At 41.2% G+C, this 14,244-nt stretch overlaps 1 protein-coding gene across 1 annotated transcript in view; it reads right to left on the bottom strand.

The window, feature by feature from the left end:
- Positions 1 to 14,244, bottom strand: part of LOC130360959 (uncharacterized) — a 68,120-nt gene that overhangs the window by 37,301 nt on the left and 16,575 nt on the right. The window contains exons 6-9 of the mRNA XM_056563515.1: positions 13,915 to 14,091; positions 9,855 to 9,996; positions 6,993 to 7,177; positions 6,103 to 6,244 (exon numbers count right to left, since the gene is read on the bottom strand). Of these exons, the coding sequence (XP_056419490.1) occupies positions 6,103 to 6,244; positions 6,993 to 7,177; positions 9,855 to 9,996; positions 13,915 to 14,091 (646 nt within the window). The remainder of the gene's footprint in view (positions 1 to 6,102; positions 6,245 to 6,992; positions 7,178 to 9,854; positions 9,997 to 13,914; positions 14,092 to 14,244) is intronic.

The raw sequence follows: 14,244 nt of genomic DNA on the forward strand, positions 1-14,244 counted from the left end.
CCCGACTATCCTAGCAAATGTAAAGAGGTGATGGCTGCTGGGGCGCTTCTGCCATGGCACCACTTGCACTAGTGGCCTCAGGCAGCGCCATCTGCTATGATAAGGAGGGCGGGCAGCATACAGGCTAGATTTACCGCTTTGTGGCTGGGTGTTAAATTTTGTAACTACTGTGATGGTTTGACATGGAGGCCGATCAGCCAAGGTTGACATACCTGCAGTTTACTACATACAAATACATCTACATTCTAGTCATTTAATATCCATTGCCTGAGGGAATCGCTCCAACTCCTGTTGTTACAAAGTCCACTCATCCTGGTTGTGACATCTTTGCTTTTGAAAGGTGCCAAATTCTTTGGCAATCAGTGACTGATTCAAAAGGATTGATGGTGGTATGGAGCGCCCAGAAAATATTGCTGGGTTACAATCTGTGTCCAGCATTAGCCAATCCTTCTACATTTCAACCTATCCCATCATTTAGAAGAAATTTAAAGGGGATATCCTGGAATAGAAAAACAGAGCTAACGTCTTGTAGAAACAGCACCACAATTGTCTTCAGGTTGTGTGTGGTATTACAACTTGCCCTATACAACGTGGTGCTGTTTTTGAAAGAATTGGATCTATTTTTCTAATCCTGGATAATCCCTTTAACACGAAAGCACCACATCATTCCATTTTCCGGCATGCTCTGTATCTAGCCCAGTAAACTTTTCTGCAGATTGGACCGGAAAATGTAATGAAGTGGGTGGCTTGATGTAAATTTTTTCTTACTGCTGAGCTAGGTTGACTTGTAGGAGGATTGAATACAGTGTACAGGAGCAGGGACTCCTGTCTTTGACAGTAGTCCCTTTTCCTATGCGAATCAGAATTAACCATCAAATTCAAATAAAATCCAGTTGCCGATTTGAGTGAATGTTACCATGATGACCGTTACCTATGGACTCAAGTCCTGTGCATCAATGGTTTAGTATAAATTAAAAGGAGTATTCCACTGTACCAGCGTTCGGAACATTTTGTTCTGAATGCTGGGTGCAGGCTGCAGGGGTTGTGTCTTTACAGCCACGCCCCTTGTGATTTCACACCATGCCCCCTTAACCCCTTAAGGACTCAGCCCATTTTGGCCTTAAGGACTCAGACAATTTAATTTTTACGTTTTCATTTTTTCCTCCTCGCCTTCTAAAAATCATAACTATTTTATATTTTCATACACAGACTAGTATGAGGGCTTGTTTTTTGCGCGGCCAGTTGTCCTTTGTAATGACATAACTCATTATATCATAAAATGTATGGCGCAACCCAAAAACACTATTTTTGTGGGGAAATTAAAAAGAAAAACGCAATTTTGCTAATTTTGGAAGGTTTCGTTTTCACGCCGTACAATTTACGGTAAAAATGACATGTGTTATTTATTCTGAGGGTCAATATGATTAAAATGATACCCATTATTACATACTTTTATAATATTGTTGTGCTTAAAAAAAATCATAAACTTTTTAACCAAATTAGTACGTATATAATCCCTTTATTTTGATGACCTCTAACTTTTTTATTTTTCCATATAAGCGGCGGTATGAGGGCCTATTTTTTGCGTCATGATCTTTACTTTTTTTTGATACCACATTTGCATATAAAAAACTTTGAATACATTTTTTATAATTTTTTTTATATAAAATGTATTAAAAAAGTAGCAATTTTGGACTTTTTTTTTTTTATGTTCACGCCGTTCACCGTACGGGATCATTAACATTTTATTTTAATAGCTCGGACATTTACGCACGCGGCAATACCAAATATGTCTATAAAATTTATTTTTTACACTTTTTGGGGGTAAAATAGGAAAAAAATGATGTTTTACTTTTTTATTGGGGGAGGGGATTTTTCCCTTTTTTTTTACTTTTACTTTTACATTTTTTGGACATTTTTTTTTACACTTGAATAGTCCCCATAGGGGACTATTCATAGCAATACCATGATTGCTAATACTGATCTGTTCTATGTATAGGACATAGAACAGATCAGTGTTATCGGCTATCTTCTGTTCTGGTCTACTCGATCTCAGACCAGAGCAGGAGACGCCGGGAGCCGGAAGGAGGAAGGTGAGGGGACCTCTGTGCGGCGTTCTGAATGATCGGATCCCCGCAGCAACGCTGCGGGCGATCCGATCGTTCATTTAAATCGCGCACTGCCGCAGATGCCGGGATCTGAGGGGTTAATGGCGGACTCCCGCGAGATCGCGGGCGTCGGCCATTGCCGGTGGGTCCCTGGCTGCGATCAGCAGCCGGGATCAGCCGCGCATGACACGGGCATCACTCCGATGCCCGCGGTTATGCACAGGACGTAAATGTACGTCCTGATGCGTTAAGTACCACCGCACCAGGACGTACATTTACGTCCTGCGTCCTTAAGGGGCTAATGCAAGTCTATGGAAGGGGGCATGGCAGCTGCCACGCCGCCTCTCATAGACTTGCATTGAGGGGGCATGGCCGTGACGTCACGACCCCCGCAGCCCGCACCCAGCGTTTGGAACAAAATGTTCTGAATGCTGGGGCAGTGGAATACCCCTTTAAAGGAGTCTATTTATATTGTTCAACTAGGAAGTTAAACTTGTGGATCAGAAATGTAGCGGAATAGAGGTCAAGTGAAAAACAAGGCATCAATTCCAGCTTTTTTGCACCTTCAAAATCTGGCCAGAAAATGACACAATTCTCTTATAATTTTGGATTGAGGCCATTTCTAGACTTGATACATTTGTACAATAGGAATAATAATATGCACAACACAAATAGAGAAACACAGCCGCACATCCACCATTTGTATTTTGATCTACTTGCTTCTTAGCATAAATAAAAAAACTAACAGGTTGTTATTATACATTTTGATCAAAAAGTACAAGCCCACTCGCCACGTCAAGGCCACCTAGTCAGAGTGGGTCCCTAACCTGACACTGGCGTAGCGCCAGGTGGTGACCACTGCCTCCGAGACACCAAGCAAACAGGGGGAGCGACCCAGTGGCCAGGCAGCTCCACTGCTTCCCGACCAAGCCCCTGACTTTGGGCCACACCACCCCACAGACAAAGCATCACAGAAACAATGGCCGCCACAGAGAACCACACCAGTGTGAGACCTACCATGTGCTCCCTGCATTTTTTTGTAAATCTTTCTACCTTGGTCATAGCTACTTTAGAGCTCTTTTCAGTTGCAAAAGTAGAGACATAATAGAACATTGTGGGGTCTAATATATATATATATTTATTGTGATTAGAAAATGTGTCATGGAGGAAGAGCCACTGTCTACTATGTTAAAACCCTAGTACGATCACAACCCTTTTACAGAGAATAAACCATAAAGTCGTGGTTATTTGGTCATTTATAATGTGACATTGCTAATCCTGTGGAGGCTGTGGTATTTTTGTAGTTATTTTTTAGTTTTCTATCTTGATATTGTTCTGTATCTTTGGCTCAGTCTTACAGACTGGGAAGGGGCATTGCCCAACGGGTGTGACATCATCTGAAGCCCTGCTGGGGAGAACTTCTGCCCTCACAGCTACACATAGCTGAGAGCAGTTCAGTGTGAGATGGGCTGTGATTGGTTGAGACTGCACACACTCCCCTCAGCAATCAGCACTGAACCCTACAGTGTGTCAGCTCTGCCCAGCAGCTTGCAAGGGGAGCAGAAATATCTATCACAATGTTTAACACAATATTCAGCACTATGCACTGAAGGCATCATGACTACAGTCTAGCTCAGCTCACAGGAAAAGGGAGCTGAAATATTCAGCTCTATAAGCTCTATACACTGTGCTGAGCTGAGGTCCTACCTGCATTTCTTGACTTTTGTCTATGCCAGGCTGCTGCAGGAGACAATCTACAGGGTGGGCCATTTATATGATACACCTTAATAAAATGGGAATGGTTGGTGATCTTAACTTCCTGTTCTTGGCACATTAGTATATGTGAGGGGGGAAACTTTTCAAGATGGATGGTGACCATGGTGGCCATTTTGAAGTCAGACATTTTGAATCCAACTTTTGTTTTTTCAATAGGAAAAGGGTCATGTGACACATCAAACTTATTGGGAATTTCACAAGAAAAACAATGATGTGCTTGGTAACTTTATTCTTCCATGAGTTATTTACAAGTTTCTGACCACTTATAAAATGTGTTCAATGTGCTGCCCATTGTGTTGGATTGTCAATGCAACCCTCTTCTCCCACTCTTCACTCACTGATAGCAACACCGCAGGAGAAATGCTAGCACAGGCTTCCAGTATCCATATACACTGTTATATACTACTATATACACAGCAGGAGAAATGCTAGCACAGGCTTCCAGTATCCGCATACACTGCTATATACTACTATATACACCGCAGGAGAAATGCTAGAACAGGCTTCCAATATCCATATACACTGCTATATACTACTATATACACCGCAGGAGAAATGCTAGCACAGGCTTCCAGTATCCGTATACACTGCTTTATACTACTATATACACCGCAGGAGAAATGCTAGCACAGGCTTCCAGTATCCGTATACACTGCTATATACTACTATATACACCGCAGTAGAAATGCTAGCACAGGCTTCCAGTATCCGTAATTTCAAGTGCTGCAGAATGGGCAAAACAAAAATTGGATCAGGACCCTCAGTTTACGCAGAAGATTTTGTTCAGTGATGAGGCAAACTTTTATGTGAATGGTGAAGTTAACAAACAAAACCACCGCTATTGGTCTGACACTAACCCACATTGGATAGATCCCTCCAAGACTGTGGGAGCACAACAATTGATGGTATGGTGTATGGGGTACAAAGATAGTGGGGCCATTCTTCATCAATGGAAACCTCAAGGCCACTGGATATGTGAAATTGCTACATGATGATGTGTTTCCCTCTTTATGCACTGAAGCTGCACGTTCCCTGAGTTTTTCCAGCAAGATGGTGCACCACCACATTATGCGTGTCAGGTCCGAGCATTCCTAGATGAAAACTTTCCTGGAAAGTGGATTGGTCATCGTGGGCCAGTTGAATGGCCCCCAAGGTCTCGTGATCTGACCCCCTTAGACTTTTATCTTTGGGGTCATCTGAAGGCAATTGTCTATGCTGTGAAGATATGCAGCACCTGAAACTATGGATATTGGAAGCCTGTGCTAGCATTTCTCCTGCGGTGTATATAGTAGTATATAGCAGTGTATACGGATACTGGAAGCCTGTGCTAGCATTTCTCCTGCGGTGTTTCTATCAGTGTGTGAAGAGTGGGAGAAGAGGGTTTCATTGACAATCCAACACAATGGGCAGCACATTGAACACATTTTATAAGTGGTCAGAAACTTGTAAATAACTCAGGAAAGAATAAAGTTATGTTAAAACCAAGCACATCGTTTTTCTTGTGAAATTCCCAATAAGTTTGATGTGTCACATGACCCTCTTCCTATTGACAAAACAAAAGTTGGATTCAAAATGTCCGACTTCAAAATGGCCACCATGGTCACCACCCATCTTGAAAAGTTCCCCCCCCCTCACATATACTAATGTGCCACAAACAGGAAGTTAATATCACCAACCATTCCCATTTTATTAAGGTGTATCCATAGAAATGGCCCACCCTGTACAAGCTGGATTGCAGGCAGGACTAAAAGGAGGACCCCTGGTGGACAAACCTTTAGGTGTTAACATAAAGTAAAAAAAAAAAAAAATGAAGAAGTATATTAGAAAAGTAATTTAAATAGGCTAATCTACAACATATTGAATTTTATTACTAATGACAGGAACCATTTATGGAATTTAAGTTGCTGATCTAATAAAGCTGTGGCCCCTACGTCCATCAAAGTTACCAGTTGTTGCATATTAATTATGGGTTTAAAGAGACGTATTACCTGCCCATGAAAGGGGAGGTGGATAGAGGTTATATGCAGTCTAGTTAAAGTTCAGCCAAGCAGTTTTTTTTTTTATAATGTGCACAGTGTCCTATTTTTGCCTGTGCTGATGAAGAATAAAGCCGACTGAGGCCAATGTAAAAACATACATTACTGTGCGGGACTGCAAGGGAGAAACCCCCAAGTTGTTATATCCCTGCTATAAAAAAGAAAAAAAATGATAACATTACCTATTGAGAAGGGGATGAAGGCCTCATTCTTTTTAAAATTCCCTTCAGAATCAAGAAAATGTTCTGGATAAAACTCATCCGGTTTCTTAAAGTAAGTTTTATCTCTCAGTACAGAGTGCAGCAATGGGAAAACAACAGTGCCCTAAAGGGAAGAAAAATATACACATTACGGAAATATTTAACAAAACAGATAAAACACTGGGGCTTCCATTGTTCTACTAAGCTAAATACAGAACCTACAATATTTACAGATATTGGAACTTTTAAAGGGGTACTCCGTCGCTAGACATCTTATCTAGGGGATAAAATGTCTGATCGCAGGATATGGTTGCCGGTACTGCAGCGTTGTGAACACAGAAGCTTGGAGCTTGTGACGGCTAGTATATAGCTGCCACGTCTCCTCTCATAGACATGAATGGAGGGGGCAAGGCAGCTGTGGTGACTGGTCATCCGGCATGGAGCGGAGTTCACTTTGTGCACCTAATGACTGGGGCGATGGAGGTTCGGCCGTTGGGACATCCTATCCCCTGTCCTTTGGATAGGGGATAAGATGTTTAGGGGCGTAGTACTTCTTTAAGATTGCCTACACAATTTCCTTTATGGTATAGTATTGAGGATCTCTTAGATCTCCTGAGAAATCGATTTTAGATTACACTTTATATTTCTCATTTAAAAAAGCCCATTCATGTCTTAATGAAGTTATTCAAGGATTTTTAGAGTTGTAGGTAGCCATTCCTTTACTTCAGCAAAACAGTTCAGCTTACTGTCCTAGCCCTGTATATAGATGTCCTAGTCAAGCAAATATCTACTTCTACTGACCATCAAAGGCACATGCCCCTGATGTGGCCTCATAACCAGTTTAAGATATCCTTTAAAACATTATTTCTTACCTTTGGAATAAAATACCCTCTGAATGTGACGTCTTCAGAAGTTGCATGTGGAACATTATTTGGCGCTATATCCCCAAAACGTTGAATTTCATGGATGACGGCGTCAGTATACGGCATTTGTTTCCTATGTTCCATCTGAGGTTGGGCCGATCCTATCACTCTTTCAATTTCATCATGGACTTTTTCTGCCAAAAATGAGCAAAGGTGTCACTTATTAACGTCTACAAAATCTACAAAACGTCCCCCAAAATCTTATCATTAGGTAAGGTTTAAGAAATGGTGATGTTGGTCATTAACCTCTTAGATGCATCAGTGCCTGTCAGATATCCGAGCAGATCGGATTCCATGCCCCTCTGAATACCTCCGTGCTGGTCCTGGGGCAATTTGCTAATAGAGTCCGGTAGAGAAACAGACTGTACTTGTAGAATGCCTTTAACACTGAGCAATGCTATGCAATTACATTAAACTGTCCAGTATTAGCAATTGTATGATTGCTTATAAAAGTCCCCTAAGAAGATTTAAAAAGTAAAAATTAAACAGTTAAAAAATGGTTTTCAAAATATAAAAAGCCCATCCCCTAATAAAAATTCTAATTACCCCTCAACCATTTTTCACAAAAATAAATCAATAAAAATGTATTTGCCATCCCCAAGTGTAGAATTGTCTAAACTATTAAAATATAACAACATTGATCCCATACGGTAAAAGAAATAAACTACAAAACACCAAAATTTATTTTGGAATGAAAAGTGATTTAAAAAAGTAACAAAATCTGCAATAGGCGATTGCAAAAAGGGTATTTTAAGCATACTGATTTTATGATAGTTTTTGTTAAAAGCTTGACTTTCTTTAAGAAAAAGTAAAATGTGCACAAAACTCTCCAAAAATTTACAAATTTCTTTTCTACTAGTTTTCCCCCACAATTTTTTTCATTTTTTTCCCTTCATTTTCGGGTAAAATGAAATGTGTCCTTGCGAAGTAAAATTGGTCATCCAAAACACAAGCACCTCATATGGTTCTGTGGATGGAAAAAAACACATACCATATATACTCGAGTATAAATCGACCCGAATATAAGCCGAGGCCCCTAATTTCACCCCAAAAACCCAGGAAAAGTAATTGACTCGACTATAAGCCTAGGGTGGGAAATACATCATCCCCCATGTAATCATCCAGACCCCCGTCATCATCCAGACCCCCATCATCATCCCCCCTTCATCATCACCGCCTGTCAATCCCATCATCAGTGGTCTTTAACCTGCAGACCTCCAGATGTTGCAAAACTACAACTTCAAGCATGCCCGGACAGCCATCAGCTGTCCGTACATGCTGGAAGTTGTAGTTTTGAAACCTCTGGAGGTCCGCAGGTTGAAGACCCCTGCGGCCTTCGTCATCATCCAGACCCCCACCCCCTTCATCATCACCCCCTGTCAATCCCTTCATCAGTGGTCTTCAACCTGCGGACCTCCAGAGGTTTCAAAACTACAACTCCCAGCATGAGTTGTAGTTTTGCAACATCTGGAGGTCCGCAGGTTGAAGACCATTGATGAAGGGATTGACAGGCAGAGTTCACTCGAGTATAAGCCAAGGGGGGCGTTTTCAGCACGAAAAATCGTGCTGAAAAACTCGAGTATATACGGTATTATTTTTAGCCAAAACTTTAAGTGGAATTAACACAGGCAAAAATTATAAAAAAATATTTTAAAAGATTTGCACCTTTTTCTGTGTTCTGAACACAATGCTGGTTATGGCTAAATATAATGGCCATAATTCTATGTGGGAACAATGTGTCATACAAAATATAGAAGATAAGTGGAGTAGCAATGACACCTTTAATGGCTAACTGAGAAGATCTAGATTGTATGTATGCTTTCAAGACCTAGATTGTATGCTTTCAAGACCTTTTAGGTCCCTTGATCAGGCAGGTAACATGCCCAATGAAGGGACCTAAGAGGTCTTGAAAGCATACAATCTATATCTTCTCATTTAGCCAATAAAGGTATCATAATTTCTCCACTTTTTCCTTTGTTTCTAAGGCTAACACAGTACCAACTCTCATCTTGTTTCATACAGAATAAATATACAGTAACTGTCACATAGGGCAGGGAAAAGTGCGCCCTGGCATACCCAAAACCCCCTGCATAATTGCGTAATCACCTTAAGCGGCGATTCCACAACTGGTCGACAAACACTGCGCTGAATAACGTGCAGGAGCGTCAAAGTCAAGACAATAAACAGAATACAGAACAGACGTCAGGGATCAGGTCAGGACACAATAGGTAACATAACCAGGGAGCAAATACAGCAAACACAGCAATGTCAGAAAGGCCAGATAATACCAGGATAACTCGAAGTACCAATACGCTAGACAAGATGGAAGTAGAATACGAACCAGATGGACTACAGGTACAAAACAGCAGGCAAAAGAATGGTCAATAAACAGGCAGAAGTCAGAGAAACATATTGGGCAGAAGAAGACTGAAGCCTTAGAGTACGTTAACACTGCGGAATTCCGTGAGTAGAATTCCACGCAGTGAACATTACCATCAGTGTGAATGTGTCTTCCGCAAGACCCATGCACACTGCGGAATTTCAGCAGCGGACAATTCTGACGCCGCTGAAATTGTTCGGCGCAAAGAAAGAACATGTTCATTCTTTGCGCAGAATTCCGTGAGTACAGCATAGCCATCAATGGTGACGGCGCAGTGCAGAACGGTTCTAGCTGTCAATGGTGACGGCACAGTGCCTACGGCAGCTGCCAGGCTAAATCTCCACTCGCTGAATTCCACAGCTCAGCAGGATGGGCTCACTAAGGTCGGTTCATAGTATCTCTTTAATTCTTTGATTGGTTGTAATTCTTACGTTGAATCTCTGGATATTTCATCATGAGTAGAAGCCCCCATCTCAGGGTGGTTGAGGTGGTCTCCATTCCAGCAGCGAACAGGTTTGCTACTAGTGCAGTTAAGTTGTCATTGTGGTAATATTCAGTGGATTCGGACTTTCCCTGCAAATTATAATAAAGCAAAAATAAAATCAAAAGTGTCTTGTCCCTGTTTGACTTTCAGGTAATATGACCTATGTGAATAAAGGCAGTATTAAGATATATTTTTTTTAATTGAGGGTCTATCCTCAGGACAGGTCCTCAATATTCGATCAATGGGAGTACAAAACCAGGACCGTCGATCATCCATCAAGTACCCCATGAGAACACAGCGTGAAGCAGACAGCTCCATGCATTGTGCTGTGGCCATTCTAGGTAACTGCAGCTTCCTAAAGTGAAAGAGAGCTGAGCTGCAATAACCCAGCACAGCCGCTACAGTACACAATGTATAGAGCGTTTGCTTCACGCCCTATTCTCTGAGTGACTCAACAGTGCCCACATGCTTAGATATGCCTACCTCCCTTTGATTGACAGTGTACATAGAGGATGTGAACAAGAAGAGATGGGCTGGCTAACCCTGGGCTTTTGCTGCGCTGAGAAACATCTCCTGGGCACGAAATATACCTATATTGTGGTGCTGGATGGGACTACGAAGAAAAAATTATGCACAAATCATGATGACTAGCCTATCTAGCTACAGGCTTATTTTTCTAGCATTTAGCAATAGAGATGAGCGAACTTACAGTAAATTCGATTCGTCACGAACTTCTCGGCTCGGCAATTGCTGACTTTTCCTGCATAAATGAGTTCAGCTTTCAGGTGCTCCCGTGGGCTGGAAAAGGTGGATACAGTCCTAGGAGACTCTTTGATGGGACTGTATCACCTTTTCCAGCCCACCGGAGCACCGGAAAGCTGAACTAATGTATGGTTTTGTGCATTTTGGGCTTTTACAAGCTGTGAGAAATTATTACCATTTCGGAGCATAGAAACAGGATTGGCATCCTGGAAAGTGCACAAAAGTAACACTAAACCCTCTATACAGCTCTTTCACAATTTGTGTAAAAAAAAAAAAAAAGTCACAATCAACTTCCCATTAAAAGAGATTTTGCACTGAGAACAGAATCAGAAGGCTCTCTGCTACTTTGCTGTTTCCCCTCACAGAGATCATCACCTAACACCTAAAGTGGCTGCTGAACTATATGCATAGGCTTTTATAGTGGTCCTTACTTACTTATTATACTTACTGTCTGATATAAACTTCTTTAAAACAACGCACAAGGAGTTGGGCCTCATGGTCTATATAGGCTACAAGACGTGTGTTTAACGTAATTCATCAAAGGGTTACTCCACTGTGCCAGGGATTTGAACATTTTATTCAGAAAGCTGGGTGCAGGTTGCGGGGGTCGTGAAGCCATGGCCACGCCCCTCATAATATCACATCACACCCCCTCAATGCAAGTCTATGGGAGGGGGCATGGTGGTTGCCACGCTACCTCACATAGACTTGCATTGAGGGGGCAAGGCATGACGTCATGAGGGTCGTGGCAATGACTTCACGATGCCCGCAGCCAGTGTTGGGAACAAAATGTTCAAAACCCTGGGGCAGTGGAGTCACCCTTTAACGACAATGGACTTAAATGTACGTCATGGTGCCGTGGTACTTAACGCACCATGACGTACATTTATGCTCCGCCATGACCGCGAGCACTGGACTGGTGTTCGCGTCATGCGCGGCAGGTCCTGGCTGCTATCAGCAGCCATGGATCCACCGGTAATAGTGGACATCCACAACTCGTGTGGATGTCCGCCATTAACCCCTCAGATGCCGTGATACAATACAGATCACGGCATCTGCGGCAGTGCGGTACTTTAAATGGATGATCGGATGGTCCGCAGGGCTGCCGTGAGGATCCGATCATCCATAATGGCAGATGGAGGCCACCTCACCTGCCTCCATCCATCTCAGGGGGTCTTCTGCTCTGGTCTGAGATCGAGCAGACCAGAGCAGAAGATTGCCTATGATACTGATCAGTGCTAAGTCCTATACATAGCACTGAATAGTATTAGCAATTAAATGATTGCTATAAATAATCCCCTAGGGGGACCATCAAAGTGTAAAAAAAAAAGTAAAAAAAATTTGAAAAATCCCCTCCCCCAAAAATGTAAATCATCCGTTTTTCCCATTTTACCTTAAAAAAAAGCGTAAACAAAAAACATTGGTATCTCCGCATGCGTAAAAGCCTGAACTATTAAAATATATTGTAAATTATCCCATTTGGTGAACAGCGTAAACTTAAAAAAAAATAAAAAAGTTCAAAATTGCTGCATTTTTTTCACATTTTATTTAAAAAAAAATTATAAAAAGTAAAAACTATGCAAAAGGGTACCGATAAAAACTTCAGATCTTGGCGCAAAATATGAGAACTCATACCACCACGTATACGGAAAAATTAGAAAGTTATAGGTGGTCAAAATGGGGCAATTTCAAACATACTAATTTTGTTAAAATAGTTTGAGATTTTTTTTAAGCGATACAATTATAGAAAAGCATATAATATGGGTATCATTTTAATTGTATTAACCCACAGAATAAATAAAACATGTCATTTTTACCGGAAAGTGTACAGCGTGAAAACGAAACCTTTCAAAACTTGCTAAATTGTTTTCCCACATACATAATATTTTTTTGGGTTGTGCTGTACATTTTATGGTAAAATGAGTGATGTCATAACAAAGGACAACTGGTTGCACAAAAAAAACAAGCCCCATACAAGTCTGTGGATGAAAATATAAAAGAGACATGATTTTTAGAAGGCAAGGAGGAAAAAATGAAAATGCAAAAATAAAATTGGCTGCGTCCTTAAATGAGCACTCTCATTAAAACTAATTTTTGCTATTGTACTCCTTTTGGTAAATGTTTCTAAAATACTTTGTTTAAAAAAAAAAAAAAAAACTTACGTTTTCTATGTTTTGAGGTTAAAAAAAAAAGCTCAAGAGCACATTTTCCCCCATCTTATACACAGACTTTGGAGCAAAGCCCAAACACAGAAAGTGCAGCCTGGAGTGCTGAGGGGGGTGTGTCCAACCAACCGCATATGGCAGTTAAGTGTGAGATGAGCTATCATTGGATGAGGCTGGGCAACCCCCCCCCCCCCCCCCCCCCCCTCAGCACTCCAGGCGGCAGTTTCTGTGTTTGGACCTTGTTCCTAAGTCTGTGTATAAGATGGGGGAAAATGTGCTCTTGAGCTTTTTTAAAGGGGTACTCCGGTGAAAACCTTTTTTCTTTTAAATCAACTGGTGGCAGAAAGCTAAACATATTTGTAAATTACTTGTATTAAAAAATCTTAATCCTTCCAGTACTTATTAGCTGCTGAATGCTACAGAGGAAATTCCTTTCTTTTTGGAACACTGATGACATCACGAGCACAGTGCTCTCTGCTGACATCTCTGTCCATTTTAGCAACCATGCACAGATGTATGCACAGATGTATGCTAAGGGCAGCATGGTGGCTCAGTGGTTAGCACTGCTGCCTTGCAGTGCTGGGGACATGGGTTCAAATCCCACTAAGGACAACAATAAATAAAGTGTTATTATTATAATAACGTCAGCAGAGAGAACTGTGCTCATGATGTCATCAGAGAGCATTCCAAAAAGAAAAGAATGTCCTCTGTAGTATTCAGCAGCTAATAAGTACAGGAAGGATTAAGATTTTTTAATAGAAGTAATTTACAAATATGTTTAACTTTCTGCCACCAGTTGATTTAAAAGAAAAAAGGTTTTCACCGGAGTACCCCTTTAAGTGCAAATAAAACATAGAAAACATATATTTTTTAAACAAAGTATATTAGAAATATTTTTTATTTACCATAAGGAGGGCAATAGCAAAAATTAGTTTAAAAGAGAGTTACCCTTTAAGGCCAAAATGGGCCTGGTCCTTAAGTGGTTAAAGGTTCCCCCTGTCCAAACAGTACACAGAGGCAGGAATCCCCCTATTCTTAATGCAGCTGGTAAGACATAGGGTAATATATTCTGGATTGTACCTCTTGTTGTTTGGTCAGAAAGGCATCAATAAGGTTCCTCTGGTCGTTCACATCCAGTTCTTTCTTCTGTTTGGTAAACGTCGCCCTTATGAATTTCTGAAACTCTCGGATGTTCCCAAAAATTGTTTTGTGAGGTCCAGGGAGGAAGTCCATCAGAGTTGAAAAACTGTTATATAGCTAAATAAAAAAAATATAAAAGTCAACATTACTAACATAAACACTAGTGTAACACTAGGTGCCATTAACCCTGTGACGACACGTGTGTCCTGGTAGCGGTCTGCGTGTATCAAAGGGGTTATCCAGGAAAAAACTATTTTTTATATATCAACT

The sequence above is a fragment of the Hyla sarda genome, chromosome 3 (genome assembly GCF_029499605.1).
Source record: "Hyla sarda isolate aHylSar1 chromosome 3, aHylSar1.hap1, whole genome shotgun sequence".
In the NCBI taxonomy this organism is placed as follows: domain Eukaryota; kingdom Metazoa; phylum Chordata; class Amphibia; order Anura; family Hylidae; genus Hyla; species Hyla sarda.